Source organism: Propithecus coquereli, unplaced genomic scaffold (assembly GCF_000956105.1).
Source record: "Propithecus coquereli isolate 6110/MARCELLA unplaced genomic scaffold, Pcoq_1.0 Scaffold43, whole genome shotgun sequence".
Lineage (NCBI taxonomy): Eukaryota > Metazoa > Chordata > Mammalia > Primates > Indriidae > Propithecus > Propithecus coquereli.
The window spans coordinates 4,148,829-4,173,849 of record NW_012150063.1 but is presented as its reverse complement, the minus strand read 5'-3'; the positions used below and the strand labels follow the sequence as shown (position 1 = coordinate 4,173,849).

General features: G+C 36.3%; 1 protein-coding gene across 1 annotated transcript in view; it reads left to right on the top strand.

Annotated features, from left to right (window-relative positions):
- The window catches only part of EML4 (echinoderm microtubule associated protein like 4), a 180,085-nt gene that overhangs the window by 150,560 nt on the left and 4,504 nt on the right, over positions 1-25,021 (top strand). The window contains exons 16-22 of the mRNA XM_012653843.1: positions 662-787; positions 870-1,001; positions 1,740-1,807; positions 12,123-12,211; positions 13,819-13,916; positions 22,320-22,407; positions 22,947-23,045. Of these exons, the coding sequence (XP_012509297.1) occupies positions 662-787; positions 870-1,001; positions 1,740-1,807; positions 12,123-12,211; positions 13,819-13,916; positions 22,320-22,407; positions 22,947-23,045 (700 nt within the window). The remainder of the gene's footprint in view (positions 1-661; positions 788-869; positions 1,002-1,739; positions 1,808-12,122; positions 12,212-13,818; positions 13,917-22,319; positions 22,408-22,946; positions 23,046-25,021) is intronic.

The window sequence follows — 25,021 nt, the reverse complement described above, 5'->3', positions numbered from 1 at the left end:
CACATTTTTAAATTTTTTTGTTTGACACATTGTAATTACACGTATTTATGGGGTATAATTTGATGTGTTCGTAGATATTACGGTGTGTAATGATCCAGACGGGGTAGTTAGTGTATCTATCACCTCATTTGTCATTTCTTTCTGGTGAAAATATTTTTATATTTTGATCCTTACGACAATCAAGAGTAGGTAGAACATGTATTATTATCCCCATATTACAGATAAAGAAATTTTTCTTAGGCTAAGTGATTTATCCAAAGTGACATAACTAATAAGTAACAAAATCAGACCACATTCTTCATGTGATGTAATAAAACTTACTCCTTTCCCTACTCTTAACCCTTAACTCTTAAAATCATATAAAATGTAGATTTAGGAGTTTTAATCCAGTCTGGGTAACATAGTGAGACCCTGTCTCTATAATATACATACATACATATATATATATAAATTTAAAATTAAGTCACACAAAGAATGATTATAATAATGCATTATGACTTATATGTAATAAAATGTAATTGAGTTTACCCTATTATCTTCAAATTTGGAAGTCTGTCTCTTATTACCCCATAATTGCTTACAGCCATAAATGCAATCTTCGGATAGCAATTAATGCATGCTAATGTGTATATGATGGCTTTGAAAATTTATTTTTTTTTAGGTTCCTGATCAATATGGCACAATAAGAGCTGTAGCAGAAGGAAAGGCAGATCAATTTTTAGTAGGCACATCAAGAAACTTTATTTTACGGGGAACATTTAATGATGGCTTCCAAATAGAAGTACAGGTAAGCTATATGATAATTATTAACTGATTGTTTTTGATGGTACCCTTTGGTTTTTGTAACAAGAAATGTCTTTCATTTTCAGGGTCATACAGATGAGCTTTGGGGTCTTGCCACACATCCCTTCAAAGATTTGCTCTTGACTTGTGCTCAGGACAGGCAGGTGTGCATGTGGAACTCGGTGGAACACAGGCTGGAATGGACCAGGCTCGTAGATGTGAGTGAAGCAAGATGTGATTAATAATCTCCCCACAGAAACTCTTCACACTAACAGTCAGGAGCAGCAAAAGAAAAAGGACTAAGCATTGGTTCAAACCAAGTGTTTATATATGGTTTAGTAAAGGGGCTGGTGGGGGTAAGAGGGGAATGTTTGGTCTCAAAGTATAAAATGAACCCACTTTAAAGAAGCAAATTAGCAGGGTAAGAACTCAATTTTTCTATCAGTTTCAGCAGTAAAATCATTAAGATTTCGTATATTTACGGAGCACTATTATTGGAATATTTGGGCCTCTGAGAGTGTTGCAGTTGGATTCCGTAAGTGCTGCTCACTAACAGACTCTACTATCTTCTTTATGAGTGGTCTTTTACTGTATTTTCTCCCTACCCCACCCAGATATCCACCTTTTCTAGCCCAAAAGGTGTATACAGGTTCTTTGCAGACTCTAAAGAACTGTACAAATGTTTGTTGTTACTATCCTTGTTATTGTTCCACTGCCTATTCACAAGCTGGTTGTCCTTTTCCCTCACCCCACTGCCAGCATATCCCGTTCATACTCTGAAATTCTTTTTCCTCTCATTTTATCCATGTGGTATTTCTCATTGGCTACAATAAAGTTGATCAGAATTCCATGTTTATATGATAGAAGTTATTTTCACATATGTTTTTGTTACTGTCCGCATAGATCTAGGGAGACTTTCTCACGTACTCCCCAACAGCTGTCTGTCTCTCTTCTAGGAACCAGGACACTGTGCAGATTTTCATCCAAGTGGCACAGTGGTGGCCATAGGAACGCACTCAGGCAGGTAGGGTCTTTAAGTGAGCTGAGTAATCTGAAATTGTGGGATGTTTAAACCGTTATTCAGAAATGTTCTCATCTGCTCTGGAGAATTCATCTCTTAAATGGCATACTAAGATGCTTGTTGTTCTATCTGTTATATACACTCATTTAATCATTCAGTAATTATTTATTGAGCACCTACCATTTGTTACATACTATTGTGGGCATTCAGGATACATCAGAGAGTAAAACAAAATTCTTGCTCTTGTGGACCCCACATTTCAGTATGTATTAGGAGTGGAAGCAGAATAAAAATAAACACTGTAACTAATTATGTTAGAAAATGTTAAGAGCCATGTGAGACGAGGGAGAATAGGAAATAGGAAGGGGGGATTGGGAGAGGGTATAGTTGCAGAATGATAAGTAGGGTGGTCAGGATAGGCTTCATTGAGAAGGGATAGTTAGCAGACTTGACCTTCCTTTGTGAAATTAGAAGTATGAGAAAATTTCTCTCCTTATTGTCTTGTATGCAGAGAAGGAATTTGAAGCTGATATAATCCAGCTGATAATTTATAAGTTGTTTATGTTGTAGCTTTTGCTATCCTATCTTTTTTGAATGCTACAGATGTGCATAATAACGGTATATTTCCTGAAATCATCAATGACGTGTGTTACAGACCTTGTATAGTACATTTCCAACGTTGTTATGTAACATGTTTATTATCTATATATTTTTAATTGACTTCTATTTATTTCCTCTGCTAGTAGGTAGCCATCATCACAATTTCTTTTATAAGGAGGCAGAGGAAAAATATGAAGTCGTTTTTTCCTAAATTAAACCCATTTAAAAAATGTGGAATGCTTATTCTTCGTGTGGTGAAAGGATTGCGAACACACTTATATAAATATCATTTTTATATGACTTAAATATTCCAGATCAACCAATTCAATTCTAACTAAATACAGTTACTTAGAATTTTTTCATAGCATGTAGAGGTGCTTTTTTTCCCCCCTCTAGCTGTTGGATACAAATTAATACCTCTACAATGTGAAAACATTCAAATTCCTTCTCATGTAGGGCTGCAAAACCTTTCAGAATTATGGAAAAACAGGTCTCTAAAGTAAAGATAATTGAATTTTTGATATATAACTAGAGATACTATTTGGTTCTGAAAAAATATTTATCAGGGCTGGGCGTGGTGGCTCACGCCTGTAATACTAGCACGCTGGGAGGCCAAGGTGGGAGGATTGCTTGAGGTCAGGAGTTTGAGACCAGCCTGAGCAAGACTGAGATCCCATCTCTACTAAAAATAGAAAAAATTAGCCGGGCGTGGTGGTGCACGCCTGTAGTCCCAGCTACCCGGGAGGCTGAGGCAGGAGGATCGCTTGAGCCCAGGAGATTGAGGTTGCTGTGAGCTAGGCTGATGCCACAGCACTCTAGCCCAGGCAACAGAGCGAGACTCTGTCTCAAAAAAAAAAAGAATATTGGAATTAAACTGCTTGGGAGAGCAGTTGGTGATAACTTGCAAATATAGAAGGCTTTACTATATCAGATTTCCCCCAAAACACATGTCAGTAAAAGATTATTATGGGATTTAAAAGCATTTGAGAGTTGGACCAAATAGAAAAGCCATATGACAGGTCACTTTGTGGGATTTCGAGGAATTATTTTTTTTTAACTTAAAAAAATTGGTCTTAAGCATATAGGAACCACCTGAGCCATGGTGCTGCTCTAGCTTTCAGAAAACCACAGAGGCATTTATCTGAGATCTATATTTTTGGCAGCTAACCAAATATCACAAATGCTAAGGTCGTCTAAATAATAAATACCATTTATCCAGTATCTGATGACAGACCTTGTGCTAAATTCTTCTTATGTATTACTTTTAATCTCACAAGCGTACAACAAAATGTTCATTAACATCTCCATTGCACGGACAAGAAACCAAGACCCATCAAATTTCCGTCACTTGTAATTGAGCTGGGATTTGAACTCAGGTTCTGTATGGTTCCTAAGCTTGTCTCTTACCTCTACTCCTCCAATACTCTTTGAGATGTTCTTATGGTCTTTTTAGCATTCCTTAGAAATATTGTAAGGAAAGTTTATCTTTGATGGTTAAATCATTGGCTGACATATTTTAAAAGACATACTGTGTATATACAAGGAGTTAAACACTAAATAGAGTGTAAGGCTAGAGCAGTTTGAGTCATGAAGACACACTGCTTGATTGGATGGAGGGAGTTGTGTGTGTGCAACATACACCCTCCATCCATGTATACATACATACAGAGCCCCAGTTTTTAAGGAAAAATTGGTCTGATTTAAACTCGCCGAAATTACTTTGTAACATTTACATAGCTGTGAAGTCATCACTGACAAGCTTAAAATGAAAAGTCACTCAGTTTAAGTAACTTAAGCTAATTGTTTCCTTCTAGAGTTGTGAGTAGAAAACACTTTATAAGTGAGAATGATGTGATACTAAGAAATGATGGCAGTCAGTCCAGTCTAGTATGGAGATGGGGATTGCTTAGAATTAGGGGAAATGTAGTTGTCAGTGTTCATTCTGTGCATAACTCCTGTCTTTGATTTCATATCTGGTTAGGTTTTATTGATCCTTGGGGAACTTTCTCATTTGTTTTTATTTTTGTCTTATGTCTGTGAATACCTGCCTGTACTGTCTAAAATTGAAAATTCTTAATGTAGCCATTCAGATTATTACCACTGACCCTAACCCTGAAAAAAGTCACTCTTAGGGCTAGGGATGTTTTTTAGTAAAATGCAACACATGTCTAAATTATGTATGATCCAAAAAACATGACTAGTAAAAAGTTTAAAGATTTCTTTGTGTCCAGATCTCGATATCTTGTACTTCATATAGCCAAAGAGTAAGCACAAGTATGAATAAATTATCACAGTGACAAGTACAATTATTTTAAAAGAATGTATTACTAATGTAGTTTTTAAGGGAAAAATTAAATGCGTAGCCCTAATTGGCCATAGTACTTCTTTAACATGCATAATGCTCACATAGGAAGGAGATATAGATATATAAAATCTTGCTGTATTACCCAAGCTGAATTTGAACTCCTGGACTCAAGCAATCCTCCCTTCCCACCTCAGCTGGGACTACAGGTGCACATCACCTGGCCCAGCAAACACAGGAAGGATTCTTTTTAACAACTTTATTGAGATACAGTTCACACACCATAAAATTCATTAATTTAGGGCCAGGCACAATGGCTTACGCCTATTAATCTCAGCATTTTGGGAAGCTGAGGCAAGAGGATAGCTTGACCAGGTGTTTGAGACCAGGCTAGGCAACATAGTGAGGCCTCATCTCTATAAAAAAAAAAAAAATTTCACCAATTTAAAGTATACAATTCTATAAATTTTGGTAAGTTTGCAATGCTGTGCAACCATCCTCAGAGTCTAATTTCAGAACATTTTCACTAGCCAAGAAAGAAATCCTATACCCATTAATGGTCATTCCTCATACCCTGCCCACTTCCCCCTACTACTAGGCAACTGTTCCACTTTCTCTTTTTATAAGTTGTCTGTTCTGGACATTTAATATAAATCATACAATATGTCAACTTTTGTGACTAGCTTCTTTTACAGCATAACATAAAACATAACATTATGTTTTCAAAGTTCATCCACATTGACTACTTCATGTATAGCGTATACAAGTACTTCATTCCTTTTTATGGCCAAATACTATTCCACTGTATGGATATACCACCTTCATGAATTGATGGACATATGGATTATTTTTACTTTTTGGCTACTATGAATATTGTTGCTATAGACATCCATATGCAAATTTTTGTGTGAATGTATGTTTTCAACTCTCTTGGATATACCAAGGAATAGAATTGCTGGGTCATGTGGTAATTCTATGTTTTACATTTTGAGGAACTACCAGATTTTTTCACAGCAGCTATACTGTTTTACATTCCCACCAGCAATGTATAAGGTTTCCAGTTTCTCCACATCTTTGCCAATACACATTACTATCTGTATTTTGATTATATTCATCCTAGTGGGTGTGAAGTGGTTTTCCATTGTGGTTTTGATTTGCATTTCTCTCATGGCTAATGATTTGAACATCTTTGAATTGGGTTATTTTTTTATTGTTGAATTGTAAGAGTTCTCACATATTCTCGATACAGTCCCTTATCAGGTACATGGTTTGCAGATGTTTTTTCCTCATTCCAAGGATTGTCTTTTCACTTTCTTGTAGTTGTTAGTAGCAAATATATTTTAAATTTTGATGTAGTCCAGTTTATTCTTTCTCTTTTATATTGGTCATAAAGATTTACTCCTATGTTTTCTTCTAAGAATTCTATAGTTTTAACCCTTACCTTTAGGTCTCTAATTCATCTTGAGTTAATCTTTGTATATGGTATAACCTGGTAGGTATCCAACTGCATTCTTTTGTATGTGGATAAACAGTTGTTATAGCACCATTTGTTGAAAAGACTATTCTTTCGCTATTGAATGGTATTTGCACCACTGTTGAATTGACCATAGACATATGGGTTTCTCTCTGGACTCTGAATTCTGTTTAATCGATCTATATGTCTGTCCTTGGCCTGTACCAGTCTTGATTATTGTAGTTTTGCAGTAAATCATGAAATAGGGAAGTGTGAGTCCTCTAATTTTGTTCTTTTTCAAGATTGTTTTGGCTATTCAGGATCCATTGAATTCCCACATGAATTTTTGAATCAGCTTGTCAGTTGCTACAGAGAAACCAGCTGGCATCTTGATAGGGGTTAGTTTTTTTCTGTATAGATCAATTTGGGACATGTTGCCATCTTACTATTTATTAAGTCTTCCAACTTATGAATATGGGATGCTTTTCCATTTATTTAGACCTTCGATTTCTTTCAATAATGTTTTTAGGATGTAAGTCTTTTACTTTTGTTTTTTAGTTTGTTTTTTATTTTTGTTTTTAATTTTTTAGTGAGTTCCTTAGGATTTTCTGTATACAAGATCATGTTATCTGCAAATAGAGATAGTTGTCTTCCTTTCCAGTTGGGATGTTTTTTATTTCCTTTTCTTGCCTAATTGTCCTGACTAGTTAAACCTCCAGTACACTCTTGAATAGAAGTGGGGAGAGTAGACACCCTTATCTTATTCTCCATTTTAGGGGGAAAGCATTTATCCTTTCACCATTGAGTATAATCTTGGTTATAAGTTTCTCATAGATGTCCTTTATCATGCTGACAGCATTTTCTTCTATTCTTAGTTTGTTGAGCATTTTTAATCATGAAAGGGTGTTGGATTGTATCAAATGCCTTTTCTGGTCTGTTGAGATAATCATATGGTTTTTGTCCTTTATTAATATTTGGTATTACATTAATTGACTTTCAGATGTTGTTAAATCAACCTTATACTCCTGGGATAAATCCCACTTGGTCATGGGGTATAATTCTTTTTATATGCCACTGGATTCAATTTGCCAGTATTTTGTTGAGGATTTTTACATCTATATTCATAAGTGATATTGGTCTTTAGTTTTCTTAAAATTTCTTTGTGTGGTTTTGATATCAAGGTAATATTGGCACTAACAACTTTAGGAAGGCTGGTATCTACTAAACTTAAATGAAGATTTCAAGCATACAAATGGATAAAAATTAGTATATACTAGTAATTGTCAGTCATTAGTTACAAAAAATGTTAGATTTATTGAACCAATCACTATAAACCATCTAATTAATAAATTATACTTAGAAATACCATACTTGATTTTCAGATATAACATTTTCCCATTTTTTAAAAATTTGGGTTTTTTGGTGGGATTTAAATTTTTCATAAAGCTCACAATACATATAAACCTGTACCATTATGAATTTGCAAGTTTGTAATTAAATTATTGGAAAAAAAAAAATTCTGCTTGATTTTTCTAAGACCCTAATTAATCCTCCTTCCCCTTTCTGTTTCTTGAAATCAGTTTCTCAAAATGTGTAATCTTTATGTTACCTGCAGACCTCAGGAAAAGTACAGATATACAGGTTGAGCATCCCTTTTCTGGTCTTGGAACCAAAAGTGTTTCAGATTTTGGATTTTTTTGGATTTTGGAATATTTGCATTAAACTTGCCAGTTGAGCATCCCTTATCCAAAAACCCAAAATCCAAAATGCTCCAGTGAGCGTTTCCTTTTGGCATCATGTTGGCATTCTAAAAATTTCAGATTTGGGAGCATTTCAGATTTTGGATTTTCAGAGTAGGGATACTCAACCTGTACTTTTCTCATTAGGATGTCTGGTCTATATCAGCTCAGACAAAATTCTCCAGGCAGTTTACACAGTACCTACTCTGGTCTTGGCTGGACCAGTTCTATTTCCAAACCTACATACAGTATTTAAGGAAGGAGTTTTTGCCATGGTCATTAATTTATAGGCTGGTAAATGGAGTTGAGAAACCTAGAGTTAGAGAAATCAATAGGTTTGGAGGGTACAGAAAGGGAAGCAAAGGTTAAGGCTGAAAAGTGCTTCAAAGAAAGAAATCCACAGAATTGGGTAAGTATATAGAACATATATATATCATATTGGGATGGACAGGGGAGTTAAATAACACCAAATTACAGAGAGAGAGAGAGAGATGGGTTCTCACTCTGTCACGCAGGCTGAAGTGCAGCGGCACAATCATAGCTTGCTGTAATCTTGAACTCCCTAAAGGCTTCTTGAAGCCTAAACAGTGAAATCCAAACTTGTTTGCCTTGCCTTTAAAGCCCATTAAAAATGTTTCCCTCACCATTCTAGCTAGAATAGTCAAGTTAGCCTTTATATACATTCTCGCCCTTTTTGTGGTTTCTTATCTACTCCTGTCTGCCTATTTATGTCCCAACTATCCCTGCCACAGTTGATGTGATAAAATCCTAGACCACCCACACCCTCAGGGATTTTTCCCTGCTCTGTAATAACTTCATTATCCTTGTTATTATCCATGTTACTTTGAACTGCTTATCACTTTGTCTCCCCCATTAGATTTTATAAACTCCTGTCTTTTTTTCTGATTCCTAAATGTTAGTGTATCTCAAAGACAGAGCACTTTCCATGGGACCACACCCATCCCTGGTATGATTTAGTGAAAAGCACAAAGGCCAGAAGCTTTGTCCTAGCCAGTAAGTAGTTGATGATTGGTCAGGTGTTTTGACATCACAGGATTTTAGTGTTCTTATTTTAAAATAAGAGGTTTGTTTGGGCTTGGCTTTTCTTTTTTTCCTCATTTGTTTGTTTGATTGTTTTTTAAGAGACAGGGTCTCCCTCTGTTGCCCAGGCTGGAGTGCAGTGGCGCCATCATAGCTTATTGCAACCTTGGATTCCTGGTCTCAGGCAATCCTCCTGCCTCAGCCTCCTGAGTAGCTGGGACTATAGGTTTGTGCCACCATGTCCAGCTAATTTTTTTCTATTTTTTGTAGAAACTGAGTCTTGTTGTGTTGCTCAGGCTGGTCTCAAACTACTGGCCTCAAATGATCCTCCTGCCATGGCCTCCCTAAGTGCCCTCCTGTTTTTTGACTTTATTTTTCTAATTATAAAAGCCGCATTCCTATTTTTATAAGTAGAAGATCATAAGGGGGGGGGGGGGGGTTACAAGTCTACCACCCAAAGGACACAATTTATATTGCAATGATATATATTTCTGTAACTTAACATCATAAATAGACATATATTCATTTAGAAACTTTAAGGTACTTTCCAGCTCTAAAATTTTATTTTTTTGCCACTAAAGAAATTGATATGTCTTTAAAAAGTCATTAAGATAATGTTGGTACTACCTTTTGGTCTTGTCTCACAAGTCTGATTAGTTAAAATAAATGGCCAAAGATTTCCCATCTCTGGTATTCAGCAGTTATATTTGGAAAGGTCCATTAGGTCCTTTATGCCATACAGAGCCTCATAATGATTACAAATTACCCTAAAGCAGAAGCTTGGTTCTAATATATGTACTCTAGAATAAGAATTCAGTGAAAACTTAAGTATTTGTTTATTTGTAGAAAATCTCCTTTGCTAGAAAATTTGTTGTTAGGAACAAAAGTCCTGAGCCCAAAAGTCTTTTCTGAAGGTAAAACATAGCCCATGCAGTGAAAAGGGTGGGAACTCTAAAATTATTGCTAAGGGTCTGTATGGAAGTTGTATATTTTTAATAACAAAATTATTGAATTATTACTAAAAATTATTTACCAAAAGTATAAGAATTAATCTCTGAGATACAATTAAAGAAAAAGAAAAGTAGTTTTTAGGGGATTTGCTTTGGGGGTTTTTGGTTTTTTGTTTTTAGGGGGATAGCTGCTATCTCTACCCAATAAATGACTAAGAGTTTTAGGTTTCTACACATGTTATACCAAAACAGACATTCTGGGGTTTGATTACATTAGAAGGGAGTATCTAAAAAGGAAAAATTGTGTGCAGTTTTCCTAGAAAGATTAAACTGACTTGGAAATGGTCTTAAAACAGTGTTAATAATAGTTGGGGCTTCTCCAAAATAAAAATTAATAATTTTTAAATGCATAAGAGTGTGCAATAAAGTTTCCATAAATTCATTAAAAACTTGATACTTACAGAGCAGCTCTGTATCTCATTGTCCGTTAGCTGTGTCATTTCAGTCTGAATTGGAATATCATTTTGTTTTCTAACTCTGGAAAGGCACTTGACATCAGCTTTAGCATTTCTTGGCCCAGAGGAATTTCATGGAGGTAGCCATAAAAATTGATTAATGAACTACATTCTCAGAAGAAACCTATGGGTACTGTCCAAATGCAATAAAGTGTGTTTCTTACGCACCTTTTGAAATGGAAATGATCAGTAAATACACAGAGTAGGGCTTCCCAGTACTAGTTTCCTGCTCATTGGCCTTTAAACTCAAGTATTCACATAGAAGCTGTTTCTCTTACCTGAGTAGATGACAGAATCTATGACTTAGGTTAGCTGCCTGGAAGTTTTAGCCCATAGCTCGCAAGTTACTAAAATTCATTCATGAATATGTTTAATTAGAGAGGGATTTTATTGATAGGTGCCCTTTTCTCTCCTAAATATTTCTTTTAATCTATAGGGGAAATTGTCTCTTTCCAGATGTTATAGTGCTTCAAAATTAAAAGATTAAAATTAAATTATTGGCTTATTTTAGTGGCGGAATTTTTTTCATCTGAATAATTAAAAATAAAACTTGCTGCTCTTTTTGTCCTATCCAGTTATATGAGATTCACGACAGTAATTTTGTTTTTCTATTCTTATCCTGTTCTCTCCACCCCAGCCATTTACTTCCTGTACACTGTGCTACTATTAAATACCTCTTGGCTTTTGTCATGTTCAAGGCTTATTTTAAATTTATTTGTTCATTTATTCATTCTACAAATATTTAGCACCTACTCTGATCCAGGCAGTGCTCAACTGTAGACTCTTCCAACCAGCTATGCATAATGTCTATAACCTGCCCTCCTGTCACTTATCCTGCCTTACATTGTCTGTCCATAGTTTCCATCTTTGCTTTGTATCCTGTGTCTCACCATTCTCCTCCGACGCACTCATCCTTTCCTTCAAGTGCTCTTAGAATCAAGTCTGATAATAGTCATTTATAACATAGTTGGAGTTAAGTCATTGTTGTACCTCTAAAGAGGCATTTGCATTTTGATTTTTCCTATAAATATGAATGAAAAACTCTCTTATTCAAAGAATTTAGAGCTTCTGTGTATAAGTGTTGAAGGTGTTGGGTGCCCCTGCTAGTTTCTTTGAAATCACACCAAATAAAGGGCTCGCTACTTTTCCTTCCCACCTTCATACTGTCACACATGGTCATTCTCACCTCCCTGGCTGTACAGCTGCTGCTACTCCTGCCTAAATTGTCTGTACTTTCCCTCAGTGTTCAGCTCAACCCATATCCTACATCTTCCCCATCTTCCCCAGCCATCTTCTATGCCTGCTGTCATTCATTTTCCTTCTGTGAGTTCCTCTATTACATCTAGTCACCGTTACTGAGGTTGGCATTTAATCATTCTTTCTTTCAATTGCCTCACTTCCTTTTTCCGAACTTCGTGTAATGTTCAAGAACACTGATCCTGTCACTTTATTTTCTACGGTACCTAGCAAAGAGATGCCGTTGGCATTCAGTGAATAACTAAATAGAAATGAGAATATGCCTAGCCCCACATAAGTTTATGTATATTGTATCTAGCAGCATTTTGCAAAGTGAATTCATCCTTCATTAGTAAAGGAAAACATGTCATACTTAGGGCTATTATTAAAATTTCTTAAAATTTAAAAAAATAAGGGGAAAGCAACCATTTTTTCTATACATGCTAATTTCTGAAGAAAATTTGATTTTTACTTCTTAACAGGTGGTTTGTTCTGGATGCAGAAACCAGAGATCTAGTTTCTATCCACACAGATGGGAATGAACAGCTCTCTGTAGTGCGCTACTCAATAGGTAGGCAAATTTACCCCCATCCCCCAATCCTGGCATTCACAGCACTTCACTGTAATTGCATGTTTTTACTTCTGATAAAGCTGACTCCTTTTTTCTCTATTCTCTAGAGTTATTAAGTATTAAATAATGTTTCCTCCAATATCACATTAAATTCTGCTGCCAGAAAGTACAAAAGATCTGCTAAAGTTAAACAACATTCTAAATCATCAAGCAAACATAAATTTAGAATGAACTATTGCAACTGCATTTGCAATTGAAAGCATAATAAAGCAAATCCCTTTTTTTTGGAACTATACATACTTAAAATTTTGAATAGGTATCAGGCTAAATGTTATATATCTAGTTAGCAACCTTTTCTTTCTTTTTTTTGTTCTTTTTTTTAAAGAGACAGGTCTCACTGTCACCTAGGTTTGAGTGTAGTGGCACAATTGTAGCTCACTGCAGCCTCGAATTCCTGGGTTTAGGGGATCCTCCCACCTTAGCCTCCCGAGTAGCTGGGATTACAGGCACCAGTCACATTGCTCAGCACTTTTCTTTGTATACAAGAGAATGTAAAAGAAATTATAGCAATATTCAAAATACAGAAATTTTATAGGTCCTTCACCGTCCTTTAAAATCTAGTTACACCATTGTTGGTTACATAGTAATGATTAGTTTTTTAATTAGATAAAATACTTAGCAATTTATTATAAGAATTTGATAAATTCATTTAGCCTGTTTTGAATAATTATTTGTACTTTATTCAGAACGTTAATTAAATTCCCATAATATTCCAATTACCTTTTCCCATTACAAATGTGGTTTTGATTCACACCATTCTTCCCTAGAGTTAGTCTGACATTTTCTTATATTTGAAAATATACTCCAGTAGTTGTTGGATCAGCATAGGGTCCAAAGGATCTTTTTGATTGCTTCTCAGTTGTCTCAAAGGAAGCACAGAATACCATTCTCTAAACTGAACAAGGAAGAAAGAGTATGTACTTTAAGCTATAAACCTAGAAAGAGTCATCTTGAAGCAGGAAAGTTTTAAAGTTTTTCTGGGGTTTTTTTGTTTCGGTTTGGTTTTTTAGTGCTGTAGTATAGTTGCAAATAACCACCACAAATGTAGCAGTTAAATCCAAAAATCAAGTGGACTTTATTGACCATTTGTTATGTGCTTAGCACTGTGGTAAGTACAGTGGAGGAGACCACAAAAGAGGGGAACATTGTCCTTTCCCAAGAGGACCTAACCTGTAATTGGAGGGATCATCTGCTAGCTGAATTAAGCAGCTGTACGCTCAGCTTGCTGTGTGAACACTGTACTTCTACACATGAAGGCAGGGTAGCCTCTCTGGGACCAGTTTTTAGCCAACTAGAAAGAGACGATGGTAGAGTCCAAGGCCTTTGAGCACCTTCAGGAAGGAATTGTGTATTGGACTAGATGACTATTTATTTTTCAGTAAGCATGCTTAGTGATAGGATTTATTCATTAACCACCAAATAACAGGAACATTGATGAGATTTAACAGCATTTGGAAAATATCATTTAGGATAGGTCCAGTAAAATAACAGTAAATAAATCTATCAGTATATTCCTCTAGTCAACACTTTGTCCTGTTTCATTCTAGATGGTACCTTCCTGGCTGTAGGATCTCATGACAACTTTATTTACCTCTATGTAGTCTCAGAAAATGGAAGAAAATATAGCAGATATGGAAAATGCAATGTAAGTAGTGAAGTAAAGTAAATCAAATTGTAAAAGTAAAGAGAATTAAATGTTTACATTGATGTATCCGTTTTCTACTGTTAGATGCTTTAAATCTCTGTCTTTGAAAACTGATATTACATGACAGCAGAACATTACAGTTTCCCATGTACAATAGAAAGACATCTCCTTTTGATAGGAGTTTAATAATTTGTCACTCTGACTAGTTTTAAGATGGTTTCTTAAAGTTATTTCCGTAGGAAACTCTTAGAATAACACTTTTTGAAAATGGAGTGAGTCAGAAATAAAAGGACATCTCGCTTTTAATCTCAACGTCCCATGTCCCTACCCACTTCCAACACCCTCCAATGTCTTATGTCACCTCTCTGCCACTAAAAATACAATAATTTATATGAAGATGTGTTTACATTTAAAAGAGCTAACAGAAGGATGTTTCCTGTAGTCCTTTGCCCATTTTTACCTTGATTGGGTTATAATTATGGGGTGAGGATTGAATTGAATTCTGTAGACATGCTGAGTGCTTACTGTATGGCAGGTACTCCACTAACTGAAGAAATGGTCTGGGAACCAGGAATACGTACAAGATATGTTTCTTTGTCCTCAGGAAATACAGTCAAGCTGAGGGCAGGACAAGAAGGGTAGGCAGTGTGCATAGTGGTTAAGAGCACAGACTGTGGGCCAGATTACCTGTATTTGAATCCTTCCTTCACCACTGACAAGCTAATGTGACCTTGAGGAAGTATTTAAATCTTTTACTTCAGTTTTCTCATCTATAAAATGAGGATACTTGTAAAAGTAGTTTCTACTTCATAGAATTAAAACAAGTTAATGTTTATGTTAGGATTAAAACAATGTTACGCTGCTTCACTTGACCAGCCTTTAAAAAAAAATAAAAAAAATAAAGCAATGTTACAAAGTACTTGGGATAGTGCTTGGCACATAGTAAGTACTAAATAAATGTTAACTATTACTTTTATAGAAAATGAGGTCACTTCGTATGTATGTTAGGAAATCAGGATTAGCAAATCATGTGATGAGTTAGTAATACAGACCCTTTAATGGTCTTTATCACCAAACAGTTCGTTTTAGGGGAATAAATAAAAGAATTAGTTTTTAGAAGGATATACATCTTATAATAAGTAAAATAAACTTAAGTATGGGTCTCAGATTTATTTTGCTTACCATATATAAGCAAAAACAAGGCCATTTACTATTCGAGAAGAGACTTGTTTACTCTTTTGCATATTTTGTGCTGTATGTTAAAACCAACCCATTTATAAACTGATCTGCAAGCAACCTTAGAGTTTTAGAATTTATCTTAAAATATTTGTGTTTGCCTTAACAACAATTATAAATCATTATCCATTATATTTACTTAAATACATCTTTTAACTGATTTATCAATGTAATGTTTGTAATATGGAATAATATACAACATGATCGAATGAAATGTTCCACTGAAAGGAATTTTCAGATTACTGAAGTTTACCCTACCAGGCTGCAAATTTTTCTGAACTATTTTTTAATCTCAGCTTTTTAAAATCCATCTCCTAATAAACAGAGAGTATATTAAATATGATTTAATCTTGTGGAATCATAAAATATTACAGGCAGCACTTGTAGCACTTACTTAGCTAAACCCTCATTTCAGAGAAGATTAATGACTTGTCATTGGCTGCATCTTGACATAGTGGCAGATCCCAGGATTGAACACAGTTCTCCTAACTCTTAGTAGAACAAACTTTCCAATGTACAGTAATGACTTAGATTTTTCATTATGTATATTATTTTACTGTGCTATTACAGTACAGCTGATCCAGAAAACAGAGCATTGGGTAATCAGAATGACCTTGGAAGTGTTGAGAAATGGCAACTTTATCAATTACATGAGACTTGTCCTACTCTGATTAGGCAGCTTTTATCTTTAGAATGTTTTAAAGTATTATTTCGAGATACCCTTAGGAACTGTTAAAGTTTACAGTGCTGTTTGAGGCTATAATGAAAGACTCAGCTACTCTAATTATCTTGTTTTGTGCTCTGCTTCCAGCTGTCACTTCTCTTTGCTGTCTGCTTCTGCCAGCTGGTCTTATATATCCTACTAACTGCTTTTATCTGTTGTTGCCTATTATATAGGACAGACAAAACTGGGTTAATGCTGGCTCTGCTGCTTACTAGTTTGTGACTTTGAGCAAGTTAATTAACTTCTCTGAGTCTTAATTTTATTATCTTAAAAGTGGAGATTATAATGGTTCCTACTTTTCAGCATTGTGAAGATTAGGTCTTTCTTAAAATGTGGCAACTAGACCTACTCTCAGAATTCCAGATACAAATGCTGTTTTCTATTTTATTTCTAATAACTTCCCTGTTACTTGTCAACATTTAAGTGACCAGTGTAGCTACAGAAACATACTGGGCTTAGAGCTTTAGGAAATGCCCTTCTAATAAATTATATCTAGTGATGAGCATTTGGAGTCCCTCTTCACAGTATCACTTTATGTGGAAATGTCAGTTGAAAAGATGGCTGGAACCCAAGGATGCAAAGCAGCATTTCTTGGTAGAGGGCAGCTGGCTGATGCATGGGTTCCTAGTGAATGATGACATCTTTACAGGCCAGGGCGTTGCTCTCAACCTCAAAAGCTAAGAAACAAGACAAGATCCATTTTAGAGAGATGGACTTATATCAACGAAGTTCTCCAAAGCTGGTCTGTAAAGCATCAATTTACAAGAACTGTAACTGGTAAGGCGACTAAATTTTAGTTTCGTCTGGCCAACCAAGTTTTCTCTTTATAGGCAAGCCTTAGGAAACGACTTTAATCAGAATACTGGTTTATTCATATAAAGTAAGATATATAAATGCCAAGAGGACAGGACATGAGCATCCTTCAGCCTGTGCATTCTTTCCACATGTGAAACCAGAGTACAAACAGAAAGTGAGCAAATCTGGTGCCTATATCCACAGTAGCGCAATAGCTGCCACTGGAACTTGTCTTGGTTCAGGTCCCTCTACCCTAAGTCATAGGCGGGTACTACCCACATTTGTCTGTGATTGCCTCCTTGTCTGAATATCATGTTCTTTGGATAGAGTCATACCTGTAATCATCTTATACTCTAGCCTTGCCAACTTTGGAGCCATTATGACTCTTCTTTGCTTCCTTCTGCTTTTATTTATTTTATGTTAATTTTAAAAAATTTAACTCCCAGCAGTTCCACTAGAGTTTCCATAAACTCACAGAAGTTTACTCTTCCATTCATTAAAACTTATTTCTATTTTTTACTGACCCCAAATAGTTTTCATAATCTTTCCGAAGTTTATCCTTACCTGCTTAAAATTTCGGTATTTCAAAAAACTTTGCATTAACTGTAAATTTGGAGATTTATTGTGTATTCCCTCTTTTAGGTATTCTTTTAAAACGTTAAATCTGATCTCAAAAGGACTATAATATTTACATTTAGAATCATAAAATTTTTCCCATGTAAACAGCAGAAGAGAGCATTACTTGGTCACCTTCCTCTTTCGATAAATAAGAAAAGTGAGGCAACTATATACCAAAAGCTAATTTACCACGGTCCTTTGTTGTGTGTTCTGACTCCTCTGATCAAGCCAATCTCAATTAATCCAGTTACCTCACAATATAGATGTATGAATAAACAAATCTCCGAAAAGACTGAGTTAAAACTTTGATGTGTCTCTCATCAAACCTTAGAACCCTGGAAAACCTCAGCATATGCTAGAAGAGCCTAGCCAGAGCATCTATGGCTTAATCTTTTATCACTTCCTTTTTCTCTCCCTTTTCTAACCTTTGCGGGGGATTTGTTTGTTCGTTTGTTGTTTGGTTTTTTGTTTGTTTGAGACAGAGTCTGACTCTGTTGCCCCTGCTGGAGTGCAGTGGCATTATCATACCTCACAGCAACCTCAAACTCCTGGGTTCAAGTGATCCTCCTGCCTCAGCCTCCCAGGTAGCTGGGACTGCAGGTGTGCGCCACCACACTCAGCTAATTTTTTCTATTTTTTTAGAAAATAGATCCTGCCGCCTCAGCCTCTAGAGTGCTAGGATTACAGGCATGAGCCACCATGCCTGGCCGGCATTTTGTTTTAATGCAGCACAATCTTTGTCACTTCAGAAACAATGCAAAAATAGGTTCAGTACAAAGTAAGTACATTCTAACTCTTAAAGGAGTTTCTTAATTTTTAAGTAGTATGGAAGAGGGAGGGTAAGAGGCTTCATTTGCTCAGCAGGAGGATCACTTGAGGCCTAGGAATTTAAGACCAGCCTGGGCAATAGCAAGACCTTGTCTCTACAAAAAGTAAAAAAAAAAAAATTTTTAAATTAGCTGGGCATGATGGCATGCACCTGTACTTCCAGCTATTTGGGAGGCTAAGGCAGAAGGATTGCATGAGCCCAGGAGTTGAAGGCTGTGGTGAGCTATGATGATGCTACCGTACCCTAGCCTGGGCAACAGAGCAAGACACTGTCTCAAAAGAAACCACAAAAAACAAAGACTGTAGCCCAGGAGATATAGTATATTGAAATTGCAGTGCTATATACTAAAAAACATTATAAAATCTTTTCTAGTAGACAAAAAGTGTTGGTAAAAGTAAATTTTCTTTTTGTCAGGATTTTGGTAATTGGAAATATACATCAAAAAGAGAAAGAAGAGTAAACACTTTATAACTGTCTACCTAGAAATCTCCAAGAAAATAAATCATAAAACTAATACAGGATTTCAGTAAGGTAGTAGAATTCAATATTACTATAACAGGAATTATATGCAGTACCTAGTGACTTAAACAAATGAGGGATATGGTCTCATTTAAAAGAGGTCATCAGGAACTCAGGATCCTTTCTTTCTACTCCATCTCCTTACTGTGCTCAGCATCATAAGATGGTGCTGGAACTCCAGCCATCACATCATAGTTCTAAGCAGAAAAAGTCAGAGCTTCTCTTAGAGTGTTCTGGAAGCCTCACTCAATGACTTCTGCCACTCTTAGATGCAAAGGAGGTTAGGAAATAGTGTTTTAGTTGAGCACTCAACAAAAGGGGAGAATGTGGATTGGAAAGGCAACTAGCAGTCTACATTCCAGTCACCAGCTAAAGATCCCCTTTCCCTCAGCCAGCAAAAGCATATAAAAAATATGATGGGGAGGCCAGGCACAGTGGCTTATAGCAAAGTGCTGTAATCCTAGCACTTTGAGAGGCCAGGCTGAGAGGACCGCTTGAAGCCAGGGATTTGAGACCAGCCTGAGCAACAGAGTGAGACCCCGACTCTACAAAAGATACAAAAATAAAATTAGCTGGGCATGGTGGCACACACCTGTAGTCACAGCTACTAGGGAAGCTGAGGCAGGAGGATCGCTTGAGCTCAGGAGTTTGAGGTTGCAGTGTGTTATGATGATGCCACTGCACTCTAGCTTGGGCAACAGACTGTAGACCCTGTCTCCAAAAAAAAAAAAAATGGTATGGAAAAAAACCCCATTCACAATTGCAACAAAAACAGTAGATGCTTTGAAAATAAACCTAGCAGCAAACTTGGCACAGGAAGCCACGTGAAACATTACTGAAAGACATAAACTAGGGATGGAAAGAATTAGACACAGCATGTTTCTAGATGAAAAGACTTGATAAAGATACCTGTTCTTTACAAACCATTCTCTAAATTTAATGCAATCTTATTTAAATTTTCAACGTGGTATTTATGGGCTTGATAAAATAGTTTTAAAGTTCATCAGAAATTTTCCACCTACCACAGAACTATCACAGTTGGTTGGGAATAGGGAGATAGACGAATAGAACAGAAAAGAGACTCCAGAAACAGATCTGTTTTTCTGGAAATTTACTAAATAATAAAAGGGATATTTCAAATCAGTAGAGAGTGTACTCTTTTCTACCTGCATTATCTGGTATGGCAGTTACGAACCACAACTTTGTATTTATAACGTTAAATACAATTCAGTTCCCTGGGAGCACTGGCCACATTTCGGGTACTTAGAAAGCACAGGTGACTAATTGCTACTGTATCGGACTGCACAGATATAGAACATTTTCATCACTGCACAGTTTCACTGGACAGTACAACTCTAGATGGTGAGGGGTCACTTGGGTACCTACTTAGGACAGAGTTAGATTCCTCACTCTAGGCCTTATTTTTTTTAATTCCCCAGGTGATTTTAAATCATTTGTAAACCACTGATTTAGTTGATGATCCTCCATGCAATTGGCAAAGATTTAACTCAAATATTTGTAAATTCTTTCTCCAAAGTGTAGTATTCCTCCGTTCCTTCACTTGCGATGATTTTTGTGGTTACACCATTTAGCTACTTAATGGCAATAATGAAAGGGCCAGCTTAGAAAACCTTCCTATTTCTTTTCATGATGATTACACTAGAATTTGCTCCCAACTATGTTTGTGCCCATGGGGTGAAGTTTGAGGCTATTTTTCCCCAAGCTGTGCATATACTCTCCATGGGTCCGTGAGTTGGGTGGGGCAAGGACACACTGAGATAGTACCTTGGGAGGTAAGATTACAGACCCCCAACAGTTGCATTTAATCATTTGCTTGCTTATTTATTGGCATCGATACCGGGGGCAGGGGAGATACTCACTGTTTTCCGATATTATTTCACAACTTCACCAAGGTCTTTTCTAAATGTGGGGACTTTTCCTACTCAGGAGTCCTTTTTGAGAATATTTTCTATTGATTTACCTTCTGAACACATTCTGCGTCCAACACAGATATGCCTTACATGAATATTATGTATACATACAGTGCTTTTTCTTCTAAGTAATGCTGTTATAAAGGCTTTGCACAAAGATGCAGATAATACTTTTAAGTACTTCTACATTAAGATGAATACCTCTCAGAGGACTCTACTTTGCCATGATTAATCTGGTTAAACCCTTCATTCATGTAGCAACAGTTTTTTTTGTTTTTTTGTTTTTTATTTTTTTACAAGTATGGCTTCCCCAGACACCAGAGCCGGGCATCAGGTACATGTGTACTATGAAAAGGATTGTATGAACCCCATCTCCCTGCCATACTAAAATATCCAATAACCACATGCATCTTTTTGGCTCTAAAAATTAATTTCTTGTTAAGTTGGTAGGTCCCTTGTGTGTCTACCAAGTGATTCCCAATCTTTTTTCCAATATACTATTATACCTAATCTCTGGTGGTTTCAGAAGGCTTCACAGTTCTCAAATCACCTAATTTAAATTCATTTAAATATGTAAATTTCCCATGCAGCACTATGGTGGAGATTATAGCTCCAGAAAGATTTGGGGACACACCGTTGGACTTTGGAAGGTTACTGGAATATTTAGAATACCTTGTGTAAATCATTTAAAAATATGCCTAAGGTACATTGAATTTGTTAAAAAACAAAATCATATAAGCAGAAAGCTAGTAATTCAAAAAGTACACTAGGAATTAAATGTGTTTCACCAGAGACTGTAGGAGATAAAAGGAGATGGAAGAAGGAGATGGACTGTAGGAGATGGAATTCACATCTCCATCGACTTTGATAAACCACACGATCTGTGTAATTTATGTGAAATAGTTTACTGGAAGTCATCAAATGCTTTTATGGGAGGACAACAAAATTCAGCATTGAATAGTTTTTTCGTTTTAATTCCCACAGTGTTAATAAATCCTAAGCAGGAAAAGATCACTGTTTTCCTGCTTAAGGAATGTTTTAAGGAGTCACATGATTATATTGGGTCCAGCTGTTCTGAAGGAGTACAGTGTTGGGTGACTTTTCCCCCAGAACATTCTTTGGAGAGAGGAGTTTTTCTAGGAGACTTTCATATGACTATATATGGGTGCCATATTCCTCAGCCTCTGAGGTGTACCATGGATAGTCAAGAAGCAGCACAGGAAAATTGCTTTCCTTGTGCACAACTTGTAACCAATACTTCATTCTCAGAAATGAAGTCATTCTAATAGGGACACCAGTGACTTGAAATAAGGCCTGAGGGTGTGATATCTCTTGCGTCGTCCTTTAAGATACAAGTTTAAGGAACTATCTTTCTTGGAAGTGTCTAGACAGGTAGTAGGTACTAGTTTCTGGTATCTATGTAGAGAGGCCAACAGGATTCCCCCAAGTTCCAAATGCTTAATGTTTCCATTGTGGTGAGATCCCTTTAGTTCCAAATTCTTGCCAGAACTCTTCATGTGTCACTGGCATCTTCACATACCTGCATCTTTGGCTGCCAATAAAATAGAATAAAAAAGAACTACAAATCTGCTGTAAGAACTATTCAGTTCTAAAAGCTGCGATACTGCTCCCTATCCTTTAGGAATTCTCACAGATGGGTATTCAGAAAACAGTATTGGTTAATTATTAAACTATTTATCATTCAAAACTCTAAGTGCTTTCTAAAAGTTGATCTGTTATTCATTCCCTAGGGACATTCCAGCTACATCACACACCTTGACTGGTCCCCAGACAACAAGTTTATAATGTCTAACTCGGGAGACTATGAGATACTGCACTGTAAGTATACGAATGATCATATATGGGCTCAGAAGTGTCTTGTCAGGGCCGCTAATGAACGGGCTGCATGGAATTGGAATTGTGCAGAAAATGCCTGCCAGCCTCCCTAACCTGACAAAGCATATATTACTCTGAGCTAAATAATGAGAATCTCAAATGTGGTTTACTTCTCCAAGAAAGTAATGAATTAATTTAATGGTGTAGAACTGAAGGCACATGTAGCAATAAGAAATTCCTCACTGAGATTGATGCTGCTCTGAATGGTTTTTCATTTAACAACTTTTCCTGGAGGCAGGGAGGAACATAATGGATGGGCATTTATGCTTTTTAGAGGGGAAAAAACTTCCATGGGAAACAATTTGTAGTTCTGTAAACCCTGTTAAAGTAAACACTTTCTTCTCCTTTTTAAATGTGTCTTAATGTTTTTCAGTGTATGGATTATAAATACAAGTAAACGTGGCTAGTTTGAATCGAGATGCACTTTCAGATACATTTGTACACAAGCACTATGATTATACTTCCTGTTTCTAAATTTAAAGGGGACATTCCAAATGGCTGCAAACTAATCAGGAATCGATCGGATTGTAAGGACATTGATTGGACAACATACACGTGTGTGCTAGGCTTTCAAGTCTTTGGTAAGAACATGACACCTGATGTGAAGAGGCGGTTTGTGGGGTTTTTATTTGTAGTATTTACTTGCTTAAATTTATAAATGAAAAGTAGTCTATGTATTTCTTTAGTTTTATCACTATTAATGCCAGTTTCAGAGAGATTAAATGTATTAGGAGTGAACCAGTATGGCATTTGTTCTCTGGGGAATCCAGCACTTTTGGTCCCCGATACATATGAAAGTCCATTAAAAGAAATTTACATAGTAGTACATACTACCTTCCCATTATTTTCCTCCAAGTGAAAATAAGGCTTTTTTAAAATAGCTTTATTGAGATATTCATATATCATACAATTCACCTGTTTAAAACGTATGAGTCAGTGATTCTTATATATTCACAGAGTTGTGCGACCATCATCAAGATCTAATTTAAGAACATTTTCATTACCCCCAAAAGAAACCCTGTACTCAGTAGCAGTCACTCCCCATCTTTCCTATCCTCTACCCATCCAGCAACCACTAATCGACTTTATAGATTTTCCTATTCTGGATAATTCATATAAATGGAATCAGTGAAATATGTGATCCACTGAGACTAGCTGTTTCATTTAGCATAACACTTTCAAGGTTCATCCGTGTTGTAACATATCAGTACTTCATTCTTTTTATGGCTGAATAATATCCCATGGTATGGATATATACCACATTTTGTTAAATCCATTCATCAGTTTATGGATACGAGTTGTTCCGCTTCTCAGCTCTTAAGAATAATGCTGCTATGAACAATCATGTATAAGTTTTTATGTAGACATGTTTTCATTTCTCTTGGGTATACACCTAGGAGTGGAATTGCTGGATCAAACAGTAACTGTATGATTAACCTTTTGAGGAACTGCCAGACTTTTTTCCAAAGTGGCCACACCATTTACATTCCTACCAGCAGTATACGAGGTTTCCAGTTTCTCCACGTCCTTGCCAGCATTTGTTATTCTTTTGCATGTGGATGTCCAATTGTTCCAGCACCACTTGTCAAAATATAAAGGCATTTTTAGTAGACATCATTTAAAGATAAAAGTGGGGGGTTATTCGTAACCTAATGTTTTAGACTTTTCTAGAAATCTGCCTCTGTGATAGCTTCCTTAAGCCTTCCCCAGTCTTTAGGTATCATTCTGAAAGGTTAAAAGATAGCCGGAAAAGCTAAAACAGCACAGCCTTGTTTGCAAAGAATTAAAACACAATGGCTGGGGCCAGGTGCAGTGGCTCACATCTGTAATCCCAGCACTTTGGGAGGCCAGGGCAGGAAGATTGCTTGAGCCCAGGAGATCAAGACCAGCCTGGACAACAGAGCAAGAATCCCATGTCTACAAAAAAAATTTTTTTTAATTAGCTGGGCACAGTGGCACATGCCTGTAGTCCTAGCTACTCAGGAGGCTGGGATAGGATGATTGCTTGTGCCTAGGAGTTGGAGGCTGCAGTGAGCTATGATCATGCCTCTACACTCAGCCTGGGTGACAGAGCAAGGCCCTGTCTCTAGGAAAAAAAAAAAAAAACACACAGTGCTATTAAGACAGAGAAGCTTAATAGGTTAGGAAGAAATTAGAAACAAAAATATCCTGACTTGTCTGTAAATAATTTCGTTGTTCAGGGTGAAAATGAAGCAGTGGCTCACAGCTGATAATTTCCCTGGTTATTTTAATAAGACAGTATTTACTTACTTATTAAGATATCAGTTTAAAGGTTTTGATATGATTTTAGCAAATTTACCAAAAACATTTGTTCTCTAAAGTAGCATTCAACCACAGAAAGCCAACATCTCAACCCTTAAATGTTCCACAGTTTTAATGTAGCCTAATAGAGGTTTGTGAAAATTATGTTGAACATAATCACGAGTGTCTTAAGATGATTCAGAATAATTAAATTTTACATGTTTTATCTTTGGACATAAATAATGTTTCCAGGAAAATTCTGTGGGATAGCATGCTGGACCAGTGAGTGGCCTAT